We start from the raw sequence: 20165 nt of genomic DNA, 5'->3' as shown, positions 1-20165 counted from the left end.
GGATCCATGGTGTGCAAAATCCCCCAGCTCCAAGGAATCCTTGTAACTGTTTCTTTGTTCCTGGAGGGGGGAGTTTTCTTATAGCATCTCCTCTTTCTGGGTCTAGTAGTCATTGCCCTTCTTTCAGAGTGAGCCCCAAGTATTTTACTTGCTTTTGACACAGCTGGAGACTAGATGGAGATGCCTGGTGACAGTTTTCTGCTGAAGCCATGCATAGATGTACAGAGTCTATTAGACAGGTACCTTCCTCTCTCCTTGCCATGAGCAAGTCATCTACATATTGCCCTAGAGCTGATCCCCCTGATATTTGGTATCCTTTACATCCTTCCCCAATATTTGTGGGGAAAAAAGGTGGGAGACCCTGTGAAACCTCGTGGGAGGTGTCCATGTTAATTGTTGCCCTTTCCCTGTAAAAGCAAATGAGGGTTGGCTGCTTTCACCAAGTGGGATACTAAAGAAAGGGGTGCTTAAATCAATGGCAGAAAAACATTTTTCCTGTGTGGTGTTCTAGCTACCTCTAGACAGCCCCAGGCCTATATTCTTTATCACTAAGCTGGGGGCTGGCCTGGGTGACCAGTGGGCAGCAGGCCCTGCAAGCAAAAGTGGGTGCTGCTTTCTGGTGGTTGTCTTTTGTGATAGTTGCAAAGGTAAATGTGTCCTATACCATTAAGTGTGACAACAGCTGATAATAAAAAAAATACATGCCACCTCAAACAATAAAGCTAACCAAACCTGCTCTTCAGTTTGCAGAGGACTTGTCACAAGGCAGAACTCACACAGCTTTACCAGGCAGCCTTGGCTACATGACAGCACTTCCCCTTTTTCCTTCAAGGTGAAGTGGCTGGTGAGGAGTAACCCTTTCTCACCAAAATCACTTCCTTGACAGTACTTTCCCTGTCCAGTACAAGGCTAACTGCTCTCAGGGTAGACACCCCTTGTCCTCTGCAGAAAGATGGGAGCTGCTTGGCCATACTTGAGGGCTGCCTTTCTCTCTGTCTGAAGGGCTCCCAGACTGCAGAAATGCAACCACTAAATGAAGACTAGGATGCAGTTGCAGAGCATCTGACACCAGCTTTTATTGCCCTCCATCAGAGTGACTCAGTGCTGCTGCATTTGGAGAGATGTTGATGTTCTTGGCTGGCTGTGGCAGTGGAGCTACACTTTGCAGTCAGTGTGGAGTAAGAGCTTAGAACTAGATCCACTTAGGCCATGCCAGCATGGAGTTTGTCAGCTAAATACATTGACTGTTGGCATGGGGGACTACATGCCCAGACCCCAAGTCCTCCTGATTTTCAGGGTCTGTCTTCTGCTGAAATTTTCTCCTGTCCAATAAAGGGGAGCTTAGGTTTTCCTGTACAATGAGAGCTGATAGGAGCTTTCCTTTAAGAGCTGAACTGCCTCTCTCCTTCCCCTGACCCCCTAGTCTTAAACATGCCATAAGACTGTCACAGGTGTGAGGTCTCCAGTTCTGGGTTCAGGTTTGTGCTCCTTGGAGAGGGAGTGCAAACCTTGGTGGAGGGAGCAGAGGGAATGACACAGACAGGCGTGTACCCAGGTGACAAGCCTGCAGCAGGCTCCTTTTTGGAGAAAGGCAGGCAAAAAGGCAGAGGAAAGAAAAGGGTGAAGCAGCCCCCTTGAGAGCAGTCACCTCTGGCTGTGGGGCTGGGAGGGGCTGCTGAGGCCAGGTCAGTGCCCAGCCCCCTTGGAGGAAATGCAGTGTGTGGCAGTGATGGAGGGAGATGGGGAAAGGGGGCAGGGTTGGGGGCCTGTTGAGGCCCTTTGCCTGCTGCCCTCTCTGGCCCCCTGCCCTGAGTGGGCGTGGCCCTGGGGCAGGGCCCTTATTGGCTGGCAGCCCTTTGTGATGGGCAGGGGTGTGTGCTGGGGCAAGCCTTGATTGGCCAGCAGCCCTTTGTGATGGGCGGGGGCGTGTCCCCAAGCAGGCCCTCATTGGTCTGGGCCCTCTGTGATGTAGGCGGGCGTGTCCGGGGCAGGCCCTCATTGGCCGCAGAGCTCTGTGGCGGTGAGGGTGGTGCGCTCTGGGGCGGGTCCCCGCGGTCCCGCTCTGTCCTCAGGCAGGGCTGGCGCAGCAGCGCTGTCCCTGGCCCGGCGCCATGCGGAGACTCCGGGCGCTCCGAGGTGAGGGGCTGGGGCGGGGCTGGGCCGGGGCTGCAGGAGATCCCCAGCGCGAACCCCTGGTGCTCGGCACCGCTGAGCAGGGCTGGCCGTTTCTGACGCTGCGAGAGCTCCCCTGACCCTGCAACTGCACCAGATCCCCGGGAGAAAGCCGCCTCCTCGCTCCCGTGCAGCTCCCTCCAGGCTCTGGTTTCACGGGCTTTCCACCCAAGGAGCTAACGGGCCCTGGCTGCGAGGCAGATCTCTGCGGATGGAGATCCCACAGCCTCCCTGGGTGCCTCTTCTGGTGTTTGACCCCCTTCACAGAATCACAGACTGGTTGAGGTTGGAAGGGACCTCTGCAGATCACCTAGTCCAACCCCTCTGCTCAAGCAGCCTCACCTAGAGCACCTGGCCCAGGATGGTGTCCAGACAGCTTCTGAATATCTCCAAGGATGGAGACCCATAACCTCTCTGGGCAACCTGTTCTGGTGCTTGGTTACCCTTGCAGTAAAGAATTTTTTCCTCGTGTTCGGATGGAGCTTCCTGGGTTTCAGTTGGTGCCCGTTGCCTCTGGTCCTGTCCCCGGGCGCCACTGAGAAGAGTCTGGCCCCATCTTCTTTGCACCCTCCCTTCAGATACTGATACACATGGATAAGATCTGCTGCTCAGTCTTCTCTTCTCCAGGCTGGACAGGCCCAGCTCTCTCAGCCTTTCCTCATAGGAGAGATGCTCCAGTCCCTTCCTCACCTTAGTAGCCCTGTGCTGGACTCCCTGCAGTAGCTCCATGTCTCTGTTGTCCTGGGGAGCCCAGAACTGGACCCAGTCCTCCAGATGTGGCCTCACCAGGGCTGAGTAGGGGGAGGATGCCCTCCCTTGACCTGCTGGCAATGCTCTTCCTAATGTGGCCCAGGATACCATGGGCCTTCTTGGCCACAAGGGCACGTTGCTGGCTCGTGGTCAGCTTGTTGTCCATCGGGGCCCTGAGAGCCTTCTCTGCAGAGCTGCTTTCCAGCAGGTCATCCCCAAACCTTCATGGGAAATAGTGTTTCTAATAGTTAATCAGGATTTCTCATGTTCCAACTTGTTCCTGTTGCCTCTCATCCCGTCAAGGTACATTTCTGAGAAGAGTTTTGCTCTGTCTTCTCTGTGTCCCCCATTAGGTAGCTGCAGGCAGCAATACGCTGTTCTCCCTTCCCCTTCTCCAGGCCGCCCCAAGCCAGCTCTCTGAGCCTTCCCTCGCTGCTCATGTGCTCCAGTCCCCAGCCATGCTGATGACTCTCTTCTGGACTCACTCCACTATATCACAGCATTACAGCGTATCTGTCTTTTACTGAGGAGCCTGGGCTGGACCAGCGTCCGGGGTGGTCTCGCTAGTGCTGCGCAGAGGGGAGGAGTCGCTGCCTTTGCCCTGCTGGCTGCCCGCCTGCTGACACAGCCCTGGCTGCGGTGTTAGTGCTGGGGGAAAGGATTTCTCTGCAGGCTGAGGAGACGTTTGCCCCGAAACAGCGCAGGCAGCTGAGGCCAGCAGAGCTGGTGCTAATCCTCTGGGTCTCTCCTTGCAGGTCTCTTCGCTTGTGGAGGCTGCTGGTCCCGGCCTCCCGTTCGGGAGGATGGAGGCAGGGCGGCAGAGTCCGTCCCTGCAGCCGTCCCCACCTTTGCTGGGCGAGTGGCTTCTCTGTCAAACCGCCTGCAAGAGGAGGAGGTGAGGCGGGGGCGTCGCGCTGTGCCGGGCCTGGGTTTGCGGGTGCCCGGCAGGGCCCCTGGTTTCCCGAGGGCGCCGCCGCCCTCCTGCCACCCGCGCGTGCTGCAAACGCTGCCGCTGGCGGGGCCCGTGTCCCCGGCTCTGGGGCTCCCTGGCACTGAGGAAAGGCAAGGGCAAGCTCTTCCCTTCTGGGCCGTGTCCCCAGGGCGACAGAGCGGAGGTCTACCGAGAGCTGGAGAGAGTCCTGCAGGGCGACGACGGCCGCGTGCAGAGCGCTGTCCTGGCCAGAGTGATCGCAGCGGCCTCGAGGGACATGAGAGCGGCGCAGGTGAGCTGCTCCTCTCTGAAGGCAGCCAGAGGCGCCTGGCTAGAGCCCGGTTTGGTAAAACGCAGGAGGGCTCTGAGGACCCGTGTCTAGCACTAAGCCCTGTCAGAGGCTCCCAGACCCCTGTGACAGCTCCTTCCCCGCGGATGCGGCTCCGCGATAGCAAAGGCCGTATCCAGCCCTGCTGCAGAGGGAGCGCAGAGCAGAGCAGCTGCCTGTGCCAGCGGTGCCTGCGCCCAGGGCTGGTGGCGGAGCTGGGATGTGCAGGGCCACGATTTCTGCACCAGCAAGTGTTTCCTGGAGGCAGAGGCCTTGGGGACTCATCGCTGCAGTGGATTTGGGGGGCGATACCTGGAGCTGTGCGGGGAGGTGGCCAAGGCAGGAACCGAGAGCTGGAGGCAGGCGATCGCTGCCGGCGCCTTCAGCCTTTCTCCCGCTCTCGCCAGGGTGTGACGGAGGAGGTGCGGATGGCCGCCAGCGACGTCCTGGTGGCTCTGGCCCACTCCCACTTTGATAGCGTCATGTACGAGCTGCAGTGCCACCTGAGGGCCCTGGGAGAGATCTCCGAGGACCTCGTGTTCATCACCTTGGGCAAGCTGGCCAGCAGCTACGGTAGGGCCCGTCAGCCTCTGGCTCGGGGCTGTGGTCTGCGGTACCCGGGAGAAGGGATCTTCCCTGATGCTCCCTTCCGAAGGGCTGCCCCGCTCCCCACTCGGGGCAGGCACCAGCACCCCATCGAGTCCCGGCAAGCCGTCCCCACGCCGGGAACTGCCCCAGCCCCTGCCCCGGGGCTCCCCCGCGCGCTGCCCCGGCTCCCAGTGACGACGGCCGCTCTCTGCGCCTCTGCCCTGCCCTCTCTGCAGCCCTGCGGTGCGTCCCCTTCGTGGGCATGACGCTCTTCGCCCTGCGCACGATGCTGAGCCAGGTGGGGAGCAGCCGGACCCTGCGCGCCGTCTGCAGCGGTGAGTGTCGGCCCCGCGGGCAGGGGCAGGGCCGGGGCAGCCTTGGCGCCTCTGCTGCTGCGCTTTGCTCCCGGTGCGACCTGCCAGGCTCTGAGCTCTGCCCCGGCTCCCTCCCGCCTGCTGCGTGCAGGGCGGGCTGGTTTTGGGGGGTTTCGGGGGAGAGGGCGAGTGTTTGGGACGGCTGGGGCAGGGACGCAGGGGGAAGCGCAGGAGGGGAACACGGCTGGGAGGAGGAGGAGGAGGAGGTGTGATGGGGAGGAGGAGAGCAACAGCGCAGCGTTTCCATCAGGGCATCTCCGAGCACCGCGCGGCTTGTGCCTGGGGCCGGACCCCGTCTCGGATGGAGCCGCGGCGAGCGGGGGGCTGCGGCCGAGGGCAGGCTGGGGCGGCAGAGCAAGGTCTCGTCCCCGCCACAGGCTCTGCCCTGATCCTTCTGCCCTTCTCTCGCCGCAGTCCTGGAGCAGTGGTCGAAGGCCGTGAACACCTACCTGGGCGCCTGGGAGCAATGCAGCTTCCCGCGCATGGGGCAGGCCCAGCTCTGCAGCAGCGTTTCCCCGCTCTTCCACCATGTGGTGGGGAGCTGGCTGGGCTGCGAGGAGGAGGAGGTGAGAGCGGCTGCCGTGCCGGCCCCGCGACGCCAGGGGCCTTTGGGCGGGGCCGGGGTGGGGACGTGCCCTCTCCTCTGGAGCAAGGCCTTCTCCTCCAGGGGAGCAGGGCACTGCCTCTCCGTGGGGAGGGCAGACCGTGTCGGGGGGGAAGGACCTGGGGCCCCGCTGAAGAGCGTCTCGCTGCCCTCCCTGCAGGCCAAGCAGGCCGTCCTGGGGGCGATGGCTGCCATGATGGGCCTCCTTGTGCGCGAGGAAGAGCACCGTGAGCGCGTGTGGGAGCAGCTCCCCTGGCTCCTGGGGCAGTATCAGCAGGTCCAGGACACTTTCCGGGTGACCAAGGTGAGGCGTTATGTGGGGCACGGTGAGGCTGTGGGGTCTGTGCGTGTGCCGCGAGGTGTTGGGGGTCTGTGGGGTGCCTGGAGGAGCCGGGAGCCCTTGAGAAGAAAGGGGGAGAGCAGGGGAGGCTTGAGGCCTGCTGGGCTTCTCGGGCAGCGCCAGAGCAGCCCAGGTGGGGCCGAGAGGGAGCTGAGCATCCCCGGGGCTGACCTCCTTGGGAAGGGAGGGTTTTTTTCCAGGGGGCTGGAATTTCATCACAGAAACGCTGGGTTTCCTTTCTTAAGACGCTGCTTTAGGTGACAGCCCCGCTCTTCTTCCCACCCCCGTTCCCTTGCAGGCTCTGAGTTATTTTCTGGAGATTTTGGGGGAAGTGCAGATCCCCATCCCCCCGTCTCCTGGGCCTGGCCAAGAGTTTGGCATGAGGGCTTGAGCCTCGCGGCTTGGGCCCCTTCTGGTGTGGGAGCCGGAGGATGTTTGAGTGCCAAGGAGCCCCCGGGCTCTTCTGTGGCACCAAGTAACACGGAGGGTTTTCTTGCTCCGGATTTGTAGGGCAAAGCGAGAGCTGCCTGGACTCTGCCGAGTGGGAGCAGCTCCTGCTCAAGGTACAGCACTGCTGCGAGGGCAGCAGCTACCGGTGGGAAAGTGGGGGAAGGTGTGGGTGGAAAGGTAACCAGGAGCAGGGGAGCCCTGAGCAGGGAAATGCCAGTTTTGTTCAGAAAACAGGAAACACAGGAAAGACCCCCTGCAAAGGCCCTGGGGATTTTGTTTTGCAAAGAGCTGTGGATCACAGAGGGTCGTGTCGTGTTGTGCCATGTCCCGTCGTCGCACGTTGTGACCCGCTCTGCGGGGGCTTTGCTTCAACTTGTGTTTCTCCTAGTTCCTGAGGACATCGCTGGAGACGATCGAGAGCCAGGCCTGGACCGTGGGCCTGAGCGTGGAGCTCAGCCAGCAGACGGGCAGCTACCCCCGGCCGTCCCGGGAGCAGGTGGGTCCCTGCCGAGGCCTCGTTTCTGCGGGAGCCGAGCTGGACGGCCAGGCGCCGCGGCCAGCTCAGTCGTGCCTGGTGTGGGCTGGTGCGTCGCGGCCCGGCTCTGTGCCGCCAGACCGTGCGTGACCACGTCTGGGGTGGCCGCTTGTCTTTCAGGCCTTCCTGTATAAAGCTGTCGGGGTGTCCCTGGCAGCGTGTCGGCACGTCCCCTACGTCCACCGGGAAATGAAGAAGTATCTCTCAAGGACAAATTACTTGGAAGCGTCTGAGAGAGAGGTGAGTTTCTTCTTCTCCCCTTGCTTTCCCCGGAGCCCCTCGGTATTTCCAGGGGAGCGGTGATCTCTCCGAGCAGAGCGCTGCAGGCTCTTCTCATTTCCTTGTCGCTGCTGTTTCCGTCGGACGATATCGCGAGTGTCGCTCGGAGCTTGCCGTGGCTGAGTGTCGGCCAGAGGCCGCCTCACCCTTTCTCTTGTGTTGCAGGCAATGATTTCTGTTTTGGCCGGCTCTGCCGAGAGCCACTTCCACCTTGCCTTGAAGGTGGTGCAGGAGTTTGGGGCGTCCATGGAGGAAAGACCAGTGTCTGGGGCTTTCAAACGCCTGAAGGTAAAGGATGCCGGGTGTCTTGGCTCGTTTTTCCTCTGCTTTATTTTCACTTGTAAACCAGTAGCAGCCCAGGGGTGGCTGCTGCGTGGAAAGCGGGGCAGCTCCTTCGCCGGGAGGCAGCGGGAGCTGGGGCCCGACGGAGGCGCTGGGCTGACGTCTCGCGGCTTCTCCCGCGGCGCAGGAATACCACCAGGGGAAGAGAGCGGGGAGGCACATGGCCCTCGTGCTGGCCTACGGCCAGATCGCGCTCCGCGCCCCCCCGGAGCAGCTCCTGGCCTGCATGGAGAGCGACGTCGTGGGGCGCATCCTGCAGCACTACCGCGCCAGCTGCCAGGTGGGTGCACGGGCGCAGGGCCAGCCACACAGACGTCCCTGCTGCCCTGCGGGGTCTGTGCGCTCCGGGGCCGTTGCTGTGTGTCCCGCGTCTGTGCGCCTTGGTTCACTGCCTCTCTCTCCACCGCCTTTCCCCTTCCAGGTGCTGGGCTTCTCCTTCTCCACCAAGGTAAGTCCTGCCCCCCGGGGCCTTGCTCGCGGCCCTTCCCACACCCCTTTCCCCACGCAGGTGTGCCGGACTCGCCCTCCCGCTCCCTAGGCTGGGGGCCGGGGGTCTCCTTGCGGTGGGTAGCCGGGAAAGCTCGTGCCTCCGCGGGGGGAGCTTCTTCCCGGGAGGGGAGAGGAGGTTTCCTTCCTGCGACCCGTGTGCCGAGCCGAGGTGCCCGAGGCGCTGGGCAGACGCAGTCGCCCTTGTGCGCTGTGCTCTGGGGCTGGACTGCCCGCCGTGTTCCTCGTTGAGCCCTTGGTGCTGTGAGGAGTTCCTCACCAGCGCCGCCGTGTTTCCCTGTGCCGGGACGCAGGACGTGCAGCTCAAGCTGGCGCTGATCCGGAGCGTCACCGAGGTCAGCCGGGCCGTGCAGGTGGCGGGGGGCTCCCGCGGCGTGGAGCTCTGCCGCAAACGGGAGCTGCTGGACACCTTGCTGGTGAGTGCCGGGGCCGGGACGGTGCCACCGGGGAGGTTGGGGCCGAGCCCCGAGGCCGGTCGCCCCGAGGCGCGATGCTCTGCCTTGGCCGCACGCGACCTCTGGAGCGCCCTGAGCCTGGTCCCGGCGGGAGGGCTCTCGGCGGCCGCCCGCTGCCCACTGTGCGCGTGTCTCTGTGACCTGCAGGGCTTCGTGCAGGGGGAGCCCCGGGATCGCCTGGCGTCCCCCGTGCGCCGGGAGGCGTTTGTGGCCGTGGGGCACTTGAGGTAGGGTCTTTGCGCCGGGGCTGCGGGGAGTTGTCATCTGAGCCGCCGCTCTGGGGAGTGGTAGTGAGTCTCTTGTGTGTTTCCCTCTTTCTCTGCCAGCAAACTGAAGCCATCGCTGAGCCGGGAGGAAAACCGTGACCTCCTGGATCAGTGTGTGCGGAGCGTGATGCCCCTGCCTGCCCTGGAGCCGGCGGAAGAGGAGGGGGCGACGGCGGCAGATGCTCTGCACGTGCAGGTACCTGCTGGCCCTTCTCTGCCGGCCTCTCCGGGGATCCCCCAGCAGCACGCGCTGCGCTCTGCCCCTGCGGCCGAGCTGGGCGTCTCCGAGCGCGGCCCAACGCCCGTCCTTCTCCCCGTGCTCAGGGTCTGCACGCGCGGACCATGGGGGCTCTGGGCGAGCTGGTGACGGCCCTGCTGGAGGAAGACCTCAGCTCGGACTGGCTGTCGGAGATGCTGCACGTGAGTGTCCGTGGGGGGACGGGGAAGGCGTCACCAGTGCCGGGTGCGTGGGGAGAGCTGGGCTGTGGAGGCGGCGGGGTCAGCGCGAGGTGGCCGTGGGGCACGTCTGCGCCGGTGCCCTCCATGAGGGGCTGCCGGGGCCGGCAAGGGGCTGTGCCGCCAGCTGCCGAGGCAGCAGCTCCTCGGCGGGACTCTGGGTGGGAGGGAGGCGTTTGGGGTGGCGGTGGGCAGGCCAGGATGGCTGGGGGGACTGTTGTGAGCCAGGTGTGCTCTTCCGCAGGTGCTGGAGTACTGGCTCACCTCGGCCAAGGAGTGGGAGTGGGAGAGGGCCCTGCAGGCCTGCGCCCAGCTGCTGGGTGCTTTTGAGGAGCGATTCGAGCTCACGGTGAGAAGGGACCCCCCGTGTGCCATGTCCCCCCTCCCTGCTGGCTGCGGGCCCGGCTGGGAACTCTGCCCCGGGGGTCTCCCGGGCTGTGGGGCTGCACCGCTGCCTGCCCCGATGCCCTGCCACAGCTCGGGCGCCAACACAGCTGGGACAGGGAGATCGGCCGCCAGGGCTGCCCGCGACCTCCTCGTCGTCCTTGTGTTTCCCCAGGGAGAAACCTCTTTCGGGCCCTTTGGCTCCATGGTGGGACTGCTGGCGCCTTTCACCTGCGACTCGCTGGCCACGTCCCGCCAGCGGGCAGGGGCCTGCCTCGGCCACCTCCTCCGCATACAAGGTGAGGGCAGCCCCCTCCCGGCCTCAGCCAGCTCCCCGCTGCCCCCCGCGCCCCACGACTGCGCGGGGCCGGGCTCCGTTCTTCGTTCCTCTCTCGGCCCCTGGGCCAGAGGTGGGTCTCCGTCGCCATCGCCACCCTTTTCTCCTGGTGCTCCCTGCAGGCAAGACGCTGGAGACGGGGGCCGAGGAGGACGAGGTGCAGCCTTTGTGCCAGCGCCTGAGTGCCCCAGACGCCGAGGCTCTGCTCCAGGCTTCCTCCAGACTCAGAAAGGTACCTGGCCCCACAGCGCGGGGGAAGCCGGTGCCCGGGCTCCCGTGCGGCTCCCTGCTTCGCTGCTGGGGCCCCGCTGCGTTTTGGGAGAGCTGCTGCAACGGGCACCCGGGGTTAGGGAGCAGCAAGCGGCTGTCGAGCAGCACAGAGCACGGCAGGCCCTGCCTGCACAGCTGCCCTGTAAAGCCCTGGCACCCTGCAGGCCCAGCGAACTGCCCCGCTGGCCGCGCGCTCGAGTCTCCTCTCCTTTGTGAAGGGCCGGAGCAGACCTGCGACGTGGCCTCTCCCGTTTCTGATGTCTCCCCAGATCGTCTGCAAACACATCCCGCCAGCGCAGGCCACGGACTTCCTCTCTGCCGCCCTGGACGGGATGCTGTCGGCCAGGTCCGCGTGTGCTCAGGCAGCGGGCGAGTGGCTGCTCACCTTCCTGGAGACGTGCGGGGGACAGCTATTCGCGGAGGTGAGAGACGCCTTTTCCCGGGGGTTCGGGCCTTCCCGCCTCCGCCGTTGCCGGGCACCTCGTGCAGGTGCCGGGGGCCAAAGTGCCGCCCCTGGTGCGCAGCGCCGAGGGCTCTGTCGAATCCGAGTGCCGGCCGCCTCATCCCGGGGTTGTTCTTCGTCCGGTGACACTGACCCTGCTGGGCCAAACCCCGGTGGCTCCCACGACGGAGGCAATTAGAGCTGAGGCACCCAAAGTGCCCAGTTGCTCCCCGGTTCTCGGGCGCGATGCTCAGCCCTCCCAGCCCCAGGAGCCCAGGGTGGCTCCTCGGCGTTGCCCTCGGTGGGCAGCAGAGATGTGTCCCCGTGGCCGTCCGGTGTCCCCCCGCCGCTGCGCAGAGCCTTGGGGCTTTAGGGCTGGGTCCTGAGAAATGGTCGGGGAGCAGGAATTGCTCGTGGGCCGAGTGGGGGTGCCTGGGCCGTGTGGGAGGAGCAAGAGAGGATGGAGACGACGGCTCTTGTGGTCTGCGTTCAGGTGCCAGAAATCCTGAGCATCATCTACATCCGGATGCCGACCATGCAGCAGGACACCCTCCGGCACTTCCTCTTGGAGGCGGTGTCCGTGCTCGCCCTCTACCACCCCGGGGCCGTCATCGACAGCCTGCTGCAGAAGCAGCTGCCCATGGACAGGTACGTGCACTGCCCCGGCCCCACGGACGGGCAGGAGCCACCGCTGACGGGGCGAGGAGGAGCCAGCGGAGAAGCCGGTCCTGCTGCTCCGGGGGCAGAAAGCCTGAGCGCGGCAAGAGCCGTCTTGGAGGCCAGGAGAGCGTTTGGCCCTTGCCGAGGTCGTCGCAGGTACCAGAGCCCAGGGGCTCACGGGGGAACTTCTGCTCCCTTGCAGTGACACCGAGGAGCTGTGGAGGGTCCTGGGGGGGAAGTTCTTTGTGGACCACTTCCTGAGGGTTCTGATGGAAAAACTGAAGAACTCGGGAAGCGACCAGCCCAGGACCAGCTCTGCCAAGCCTGAGGCAGACGAGGAGGAGGCTGCGCTGGAGCCTCTCAAGGTACGTGCACCGGCTTCGTACCTGACTTCCCAAATCACCCTTCAGCCTGAGGGAGCTCCGTGCATGCTGCGAACCTCCCTGAGCCCCCCGGGCTGGTGCCATGCTGGGCCCTGGGCAGCGCTGTCAGCCGAGAGCGTTTGCTGCTGCCAGGCTGCAGGGGAGTAAACTGCAGGCAGTGAAGGTCCCCGAGGCGGGCAGGGCACAGGTGGGAAAAGGCCTTGTTTTCACAGGCGGCTTTTGGTTGCATTTCTCTGCAGATGACCCGGGCCATCTCTGTGGTGGTGTCAGCACTGCAGAGCCCGGAGGCTGTGCAGCGCCTGCTCCCGGAGCTGCTGCCGGTGCTGCTGAAGCAGATCAGCGCCACAGTGGGCAAGGAGATGCCGTCTTCCCCACTCAGCACCCGGGGAAAGCTGTTCCTGAAGGGCCACGCGAGCGATGACAATCCTTGCAGGTAGGAGCCAGGGGACGGAGACGCAGGGGCTGGGCTTGGGTCCCCGTCACGTTGATTCCCAGGGAGGAAGGTGCCCCAGGGAGACTTGTTTCTTCCCCTGGGCTCTATTTATTTTGGTTTGGGTTTGTCTGTTTGGTTGTAGTTCTTGTTTTATGAGTGTTGGCGTGCTGGTTGGTTTGGTCTCTGTTGGCGTGTTTGTGAGCCGACGGTCCCTAGGCCAGGTTTCTTAGAGCTTGTCAGGCTTCAGGGTTGTGAGATGTCATTCCAGGGGTGTTTGCAGCTCCCTCGGTGAGGCTGAGCACGAGTGAGCGAAGGCCTCGCCGGCGGCAGCGTTTCCTTAGCCTGTTGCCGTGACTGAGGCCTCGCTGCTCTCTCCTCGCCCAGGCTTTCCCTGGAGACCCTGGAGGCGGTGCTGCGCACGTGCCTCGATGGGAAATGGCTGTGGCTGCTGCGGAAGCAGGGCGCCTGGGCTGCCCTGGAAGACCCCCGGGCTCACCACGACGGCGTCTGCCTGCTGACCGGGTGAGAGCCCGAGGAGGCGCCTCGCTGCTCCGGGGTGGCCGCGACCCGGGAGGGGCTGGCGGGACCCTTCCCCTGGGCCCGGGCGTCTTGGAGGGGCCAAGCAGAGCCCGCGTGGGAGCGGGGGGATCTCGGGGGCCCGAGGCCGGGTGCCGCCCTGTGTAACCGCACGTCGCCTGCCTGTGCTCTGTGCGCAGGGTGCTGCTCCGCGCCGGGACCATCTCGCTGCCCCTGGTGCTGGTGCTGACCCAGTGGCTGGACGCCCCCTCGGCCAACCTGCGGGTCATGGCCGCGGCTTTCTTTGCGGAGGTGAGGGAGAAGGTGGGAGAGGGAGGTTTAGGAGGGCTTTTCTCAGGATGCCAGCAAGAAGGTGCCGGCAGAAGGTGTCACATTCCCGGCGGGAGCAGATCCCCCCTCATAGCAGGTCTCTCAGGAGCTGCCCTTCCCTGGCCCCTGCCCAGCCCCCACCCACCCATGAGCACCCCCGGGCACAGGGCAGCGCTGCCCTCAGCCTGGCCAAAGCCGCAGCCTGGGCCGGGCCCCAAGGAAAGCTGCTGGGCATGGGGGCGGTCAGCTGGGGCTGGTGGGGCTTCCTCGTGCGGAGCCCGGGGCGGCTGCTGTTCCCGGGCCTGGTCTGCATCCGTCTGCGGGTGCCGACGGCCGGGTTGCTGTGCTGCAGCTGATGAAGGAGCCGGCGCTGCAGGAGTGGAGGTGCCTCCAGCCCATCGCGAGGGCCTTGCTGGAGAAGCTGCGGGACTCGAGCAGCACCGTGCGGCAGATGGCAGCGCGCGGCCTGGGCAACCTGGTCAGCGGGGCGCCGGAGAAGGTGAGAGGGGCTTTGCTCCGCGCGAAACTTGGGCTGCGATGTGCTCGGGGGCTGCTTCTGAGAGCTTCAGCCCCTGGAGGCGATGGGGAAGAGGAGCAGTTAGAGGCAGGACTAGCAGGAGGCTCACGTGTGTGTCACGCTCGGCAGCTGCGAAAGCACAAGGGAGCCGTGCTGGAGGCGCTGCGGAGGGGCCTGGAGGACGTGGCCGCGGCGGAGGTGGTGTCAGAGAGCCTGCTGGCGCTGGCGAAGGTGGTGACGGAGCTGAAGGGGAAGGCTGTGGGCTCCACCTTCAGAGACATCGCCAGGGCCACCAAGGGGTTCTTCGATGCTGTGAGTGAGCGGTGTTGTCTGACACCTGCTCGAAGGGTCCCTCGTGGGCTCGTCCGAGAGGGGTGGCGTGGGCAGGGGCCGCTGCGGATTGGGAGGGTTCGGGGAAGATGCTTCTCCCTGGGGAAGGTGGGGCAGCTGCTGTTTGTGACCCCCGTGGGGGTCCTTTCTCCGGGCGTCGTGCTCGACCGGCAGCGCCCGGGTGTTGCAGAAACAGCCGTACGCGGCGTCCCAGTCGCCCGCCTGAGGGCCGGGGTTTCTGGGTTGCAGGAGCAGGCGTCGCTGCGCTCGGCGGCCTTCACCCTGTACGGGGTGCTGGCCGCCTCTGCCACGAGGAGGTGGAGGTCTTTCTTCACGGAGGAGCTGGGCAGCACGTGGGCCAGCCTCGTCCTGCACCTCCGGGACCCCGACCCGGGAGCCTCCATGGTAAGAGCCCCGGGGCGGGGGGAGCAAGAAGCGAAGCCAGGCAGCAGCCGCAGGGACATTGCTGCCGTTGCCGCCTGCTCAGCAGCTGCAGGGTCTCTGCAGAGCCTCCCCGAAAGCGTCCCCGCGCAGTCGCCCCTGCGCTGCCCAGGGTAGTGACTCCAGCACCCCGGCTCACCTCTCTTTGGCAGGCGTGCCAGGGCGCCCTGCGGCTGTGCGCCCCGTTTCTGGGGCTGCGGAGGGTGCGGCAGGGCCTCGCCGTCAACACCCGGCTGAGCGCGGCCGAGCTGCTGGGCGACGTCTGCAGCCAGCTGGTGAGGAGCTGCGCGCCCGGGCGTGATGGGGCTGCGGGACCCTTGCCGGCCCCGGGAGAGGGAGGGAGGGAGCGGGTGACACGCCGAGGGCAGCGGGGTCGTCTTGCGGCCGAGAAGGACAGCGTGTCCCGCGTCCCCCAGGCCCAGGAGAGCCCCGAGCACCAGCAGACTCTGTACGTCGCTGCCAGGCGCTGCTTCCTGGGGAGCTGCGGGGAGCTGCAGGCTGCGGCCCTCGACGTCACCGGTGAGTCGGAGCGGGCACTCTCTGCGGCCGCTCCCCCCACGCCGCCGCTGTCCCCGTCTGCCCGGGCTGGGGGTCCCGGGGGCACTCTGATGTCGGTGTGTCGCCCTGACGTCGGTGTGTTGCTCTGTGCACGCAGGGGTCCTCGTGGAGCACGCGGGCATCGAGTGGCTGACGCGGGAGGAAGCGATGCCGCTCTCAGCAAGTAGGTGACGGGGCCCTGGCGCCCCGGGCCCGGGGGTTGGGGGGAGTTTGGGCCCCGGCACCGCAGCGGTCGCTGACCCAGCGGCCGGGCTGGTGCCGGGTGCGGCCCTGACGCCACGGCCGGTGCCGTTGCAGCTCTGCGGGTGCTGCGGAGCGACGGGGACCCGCGGGTGCAGCAGGCGGCCGCTCGGCTCCTCCGGGACACCGGCCTCGAGCAGCCCCCGCGGCGGCGCTGAAATAAACCTCGCCGGGAACCTGCCGCAGCAGCGGGGGTGTTTCTGCGCCGGGGCCCGGGAGTCGCTTTGCTCCCCACCGCCCCCGTTGGCCACCGGGTCCCCGGGGCTCCGGCCGGGGCTGCTGTCCTGGGGCTGAAGGGGGCGGGGCCGGGGGCGGGGCCAGAGCTGGGGTGGGGCGGGGCTGAAGGGCGGGGCGGGGCCGAGGCGGGGCCGGAACCAGGGGCGGGGCAAGGCCGCGGGTGGGGCGGGGCAAGGGGGCGGGGCCAGACCAGGGGCGGGGCAGACCCGCGAAGTGGGCGGAGCCAATGGCGGGGGCGGGGTGGAGCGAGGTGGGGTGGAGCCACGGGAGGGGCGGGGCCAGAGCAGTGGGCGGGGCCAGGGACGGGGCGGAGCAGGGCGGCCACTTCCCGGCGCCTGCGCGGCCGCTCCGGCCCCTAGAGCCGCGGGCGGGCGACGGCGCTGGGTGTCCGGGGCCCCCGGGCCGCCCCCTCCCCGGCGCGGGGCTCCCGCTCGCCGCATCCCGGAGGCGGCGGGGCGGCGGCAGCAGCGAGCGCTGCCCCGGCCGCGCCGCCCGGCCCCAGGTAAGCGGTGCGGGCCCGGCCGGGGCTGCCCGGGCCGAGGCCGTGTGCGGGGCGGGGGGCTCTGCCCGGCCGGGCGAGGCGGCTGCGGGGCGGGAGGCAGCTGCGGGCCCGGCCCGGTGCCCTCCCGTCGGTGCCGCCGCCGGGTGCTGCCCGCTGCCAGCTCGGCCCGGGCCCCGCGGTGGGGGGGAGCAGCCGCGCTCGGCCGGGTTCGGGCTGCGGGGCCGGTGGGGGCCGGCGCGGTGCAGTGAAGCCCGAGGGGCCGGAGCCCAGCGCCTGCCCGGCCCGGGCTGCCCAGCGCCGCGGGGCTGGGCCCTGCCTGCGGGGAGCGGAGGGTCCCCCCGGCCCGGGTGCCCGGCACGGCCCGACCAGCGCGGGGCCGGGGGGCTCATCTCCCCCCCCCAACACCCCCTGGGGCCGGGAGGGGAGGGCTGGTGCCTGGGGGCTGCGAAAGGGGCTCGGGGCGCTGCTGCGGGGCTGGAAACGGGGGTGGTGCAGGGTGGGGGGTTTGGGGGGCTCAGCCTCCACTTCAGAGCCCCCAAACGAGCCCCCGGGGCCTGTCTGGGAGCACCAGAAACGCAGCGCTGGGGGGTGGAGGCTGAGTCCTGCGTGTCTGGTGCTCCCAGACAGGCTCCGGGGGCTCGTTTGGGGGCTCCGAAATGGAGGCTGGTCCTGCAGGTCTGGGTCTCAACCCCAGGCTGCTGGGACTGGGCTCAGGGGGTTTAGTCTTGGGCTTTGGTGCTGGAGAACAGGTTCAGGGGGCTGTTTTGGGGCTGGAGAAGCAGTATGGGGGTCAGGTGTGGGGCTTGGAAAGGGAAGCCAAGTCCTGTGGTTTTGGGGCTCAAGGATGGGTCCAGGGGGCTGCTGTTGGGGCTCAGAGTCCATTTCTGAGCCCCTAAACAGCCCCCAGACCTGTGGTTGAGCTGCAAGAAGGCAGGGTTTAGCTTCCCTTTCTCAGTCCTGCATTTCTGGGCCTCAGGAAGCAGGTGCTGGGGGCTTGGAGACAGAGGCCAGGTCTTAGTCTCCCTTTTTGAGCTCAAAAACCTAAGTCCTGTGTTTTTGGGGCTTGATAACTGGTTCAGGGGGCTGTTTTGGGGCTGGAGAAACAGGATGGGGGTCAGGTGTGGGGCTTGGAAAGGAAAGCTAAACCCTGTGGTTTTGGGGCTCAAAGGTGGGTCGAGGGGGCTGCTGTTGGGGCTCAGAGTCCATTTCTGAGCCCCTAAACAGCCCCCAGACCTGTGGTTGAGCTGCAAGAAGGCAGGGTTTAGCTTCCCTTTCTCAGTCCTGCATTTCTGGGCCTCAGGAAGCAGGTGCTGGGGGCTTGGAGACAGAGGCCAGGTCTTGGGTCTTTCACCTCAAAAATGGAGACTAAGTCCTGCATTTTTGGGGCTTGAAAGTGGAGGCCTGGTCCTGGGTTTTTGAGCTCAAAAAGTGAGGCTAAGTCCTGTGTTTCTGGGGCTTCACAACTGCTCCAGGGGGCTGTTTCTGGGCCTGGAAACCAGAGACTAAGTCCTGCATTTTTGGGACTTGAAAACAAGAGACAGCCATCTGTTTTCAGCCCCAGAACCAGAGGCCAAGGGGGCCTGTTTGTGGGTGGTGGGAGGGTGAGAGGGGTGGGAGGGTGGTTGGGCTGGGTGGTGGGAGGGGGGTGGGCAGGGCCCCTGGACCCTCACCGGAGGTGGGGGTCCACGCGCGGGTGCCCTGGCAGCAGGGAGGCTGGCATGCACCAGGCCGAACCTCACGTCTGAGATAGTCTCTGGAGCGAAAGCGCTTTTCGGGGAGGAAACACGAGCAGACACCGTCTTCCAGTTCCCCTGTTTATTCCCCATTTGTACAAGACTTGGACTCTTTATTCAATGTGTGTATGGAGTATGTACACTGTTAATAAACTAACTGTGCAATATGTATGGAATATTAAACTATGATATTAATACGCAAGCTGTGACAGTGATTGATTTATGACCTTGTCAGTCACCACCACTGCTGTAATGAGGCCAAGCCCTAAGGAGCCAGAGCTGAGCTGTGAGGAGCCCCTGCTGTGCTCCCAGCAGGCTCCCAAGGAGGCCCAGAGCCAGGCAGGCGCAGGCAGGTCGTCCCCAGCCAGGAGCAGGGCCCCGCGCAGGGCGGGAGGGAGGCGAGCGGAGGCATCGTTCTGCTGCGAGCAGGGAGCCGGGCGGCTTCTGTCCGGGAGGAAACAAACCTCACGCTGCCTCTCTGCTCCGCGGTGCTCCTGGCTTCGCTGCAGAGCGCAGAAAGGAGGTGCGAGGCCGTCGCGTGGTGTCAGCAGCCCCTGGCCAGGACACAGAGACAGGCAGCGAGGCTGGAGCTGTTACTCACCAGTGACACAAGCCCCCAGGCTCCTCAGGGAGAAGGCACCAGGGGAAAATGCCCCCAGACTCACCAGGAAGCGCCTCCGAGGTCCCTGTGGGGGTGAGAGGGGCTGGGATGCAGCCCCTGCTGCCGGACACGCTGTCCCAGGCTCTGCGCGCAGGCAGCAGCGTCCGAGAGCCCGTGCTGGGGCGACGCAGGGGCGTTGGCACTGGCCGTCCCAGACAGCCCTGCTGGGGCTCCTCTGTCCCTGGAAAAGTCAAAAAAAAAGTTTCAGGAGAGGCCCAGCACCACCACAAGCCACCCCAGGCCCCACAACGGGGCCATTCCCCAGCGCAGCCTCACCCGGGCGCAGGTCGGGGCACCTCTGGAGCTGGAGCTGAGCTGTTGGGAGCCAGCGCTGTAAGGAGCCCGCGCGGTGCTCCCAGCAGGGTTTCCAGGAGCCAGGCGGGCGCAGGCAGGTCGTCCCCAGCCAGGAGCTCTTAAATGCAGGAGCTGGGCCACGCGTGGGGCAGGAGGGAGGCGAGTGGAGTGCTGGGGTGAAGCTGCGGCATTTGCACTGGCCGTCCCAGACAGCACTGCTGGGGCTCCTCTGTCCCTGGAAAAGTAAAAAACAAAAAAAGGAAAAAAAGTAGTGCAGGGCATTTCAGGAGAGGCCCAGCACCACCACAAGCCACCCCCAGGCACCCGGCTCGGCCGTGCCCACCCCGCCGGGCGCCCCGCGGCCCCCCACACTCACGCACAGTCACCGCAGCCCTGCCGCAGCCTCCCCGGGCAGAGCTGCCCCGCGGGGCTCTGCTCCAACAGCAGCCTGAGGGGAAGGTTTTCGGCCAAAACAAAGAGCACTACAGGCCATAAGGACAGGCATGTAAGAGCTCTCATTCCCAAGAGTCAGCACAAGTTAGGGCTCATTCAAAAAAACCCAATAGATTTGAAAACCGGCTTTTCCCAACTGCATCAAGCCACCTGAAGGGTATTCAGCCATGCAAACAAGTGGCCTGACTATTAATAAACGATTCAAAAGAACAGAAGCTTAGAGATAACCCCGAATCTTTGCAACAGCTCATCTCAGTGTGGACTACAAATCGTATTTCCCCATTTCTGGTTGAAGACAGTAGGGACAGACAGTTCATAATCAGCCAAGTACAGCCACAGTTACAGGCCAGACCATTCGAGGAGACCCATCTCACTAACTAGCCCCAAGCAGGGACACAAACCAATCCACGTTACCTGGTCTAGGTCCTCGGGGTGGAAAACCTGGTCTTTCCCTTGGATGCTGTTCACGTACGCGAGGAGGCTGAGACTGAGCTTTGGGTTTAGTTTCAACTCTTGGCTGAAACAGGAGGAAAACACCCATTATTAAACACCGTGTATTAAAGAAAAGCCCCAGTTAAAAACTAAAAAAGAAACAAAAATCAGGCAAGACAGGTAAGTGGCATGCACAAGACAAACTCGGGAAGATATGCATCCATGTCAATGTGTTTGTGTTTAGAAATAGATCTTTTTCACCTCTATCAATTCCTCTGTACCAATCCAGGACTGCAGTGTTCAATTTTGTCTACTGAAAGGTGCAAAGCAAACATCTCTGAATCAGAACTTTTCCCCAAATGCACAGCTAAAGTGAACTTTCTGTGTTTGACCAGGCATTGAGACCCCTGACGCCCCATAATTCAAGAATCCCTTGACCTGGCTAAACAACCCCCCCCCCCCCCCCCAAAGATCAAATACAGCTTCCTCATGCCAAGCTCAAAGTTGAAGGATTAGCAGGGAGTCCAAGACAAACATGAAGAGATGGAGAAATCACATTTTCCATTCAAGCCCCTGAAGGATTCTTTTTCTAGAGTGCTGGAGAAGTGTAAGGCAGCTACTGAAAAGCAAGAGGA

The 20165-nt window shown here is 64.6% G+C and overlaps 1 protein-coding gene and 2 long non-coding RNA genes across 3 annotated transcripts; all 3 read left to right on the top strand.

Annotated features, from left to right (window-relative positions):
- Positions 1 to 4718: 4718 nt before the first annotated feature.
- On the top strand, positions 4719 to 5616 carry LOC135328109 (uncharacterized). Its single transcript, XR_010388834.1, has 3 exons — positions 4719 to 4754; positions 5006 to 5104; positions 5558 to 5616. It is a non-coding gene; the product is annotated as an uncharacterized LOC135328109 (long non-coding RNA).
- A 1316-nt stretch (positions 5617 to 6932) lies between these two features.
- LOC135328107 (uncharacterized) lies at positions 6933 to 7858 on the top strand. Its single transcript, XR_010388832.1, has 4 exons — positions 6933 to 7033; positions 7193 to 7312; positions 7517 to 7639; positions 7821 to 7858. It is a non-coding gene; the product is annotated as an uncharacterized LOC135328107 (long non-coding RNA).
- A 1405-nt stretch (positions 7859 to 9263) lies between these two features.
- LOC135328275 (maestro heat-like repeat-containing protein family member 2B) lies at positions 9264 to 15399 on the top strand. Its single transcript, XM_064511218.1, has 17 exons — positions 9264 to 9341; positions 9622 to 9726; positions 9937 to 10060; positions 10221 to 10330; positions 10638 to 10790; positions 11304 to 11458; positions 11673 to 11835; positions 12093 to 12286; positions 12671 to 12808; positions 13003 to 13114; positions 13485 to 13631; positions 13779 to 13961; positions 14229 to 14384; positions 14573 to 14695; positions 14837 to 14939; positions 15076 to 15141; positions 15276 to 15399. Exons 1-17 carry the CDS (start codon positions 9264 to 9266, stop codon positions 15374 to 15376), a joined length of 2211 nt encoding a protein of 736 aa, XP_064367288.1. The 3' UTR covers positions 15377 to 15399.
- Positions 15400 to 20165: the final 4766 nt, after the last annotated feature.

Source organism: Dromaius novaehollandiae, chromosome 4, assembly GCF_036370855.1.
Source record: "Dromaius novaehollandiae isolate bDroNov1 chromosome 4, bDroNov1.hap1, whole genome shotgun sequence".
Lineage (NCBI taxonomy): Eukaryota > Metazoa > Chordata > Aves > Casuariiformes > Dromaiidae > Dromaius > Dromaius novaehollandiae.
This window is presented reverse-complemented; position numbering and strand designations above follow the sequence as displayed.

What these genes read in the sequence shown, in the direction of transcription:
- LOC135328275 (XM_064511218.1), top strand. Translation starts at nt 9,264, where the DNA reads ATGGGGGCTCTGGGCGAGCTGGTGACGGCCCTGCTGGAGGAAGACCTC. An exon ending in GGCTGTCGGAGATGCTGCAC is followed by an intron (nt 9,342 to 9,621) that starts GTGAGTGTCCGT and finishes GCTCTTCCGCAG; the next exon opens with GTGCTGGAGTACTGGCTCAC. An exon ending in CCAAGGGGTTCTTCGATGCT is followed by an intron (nt 13,962 to 14,228) that starts GTGAGTGAGCGG and finishes TCTGGGTTGCAG; the next exon opens with GAGCAGGCGTCGCTGCGCTC.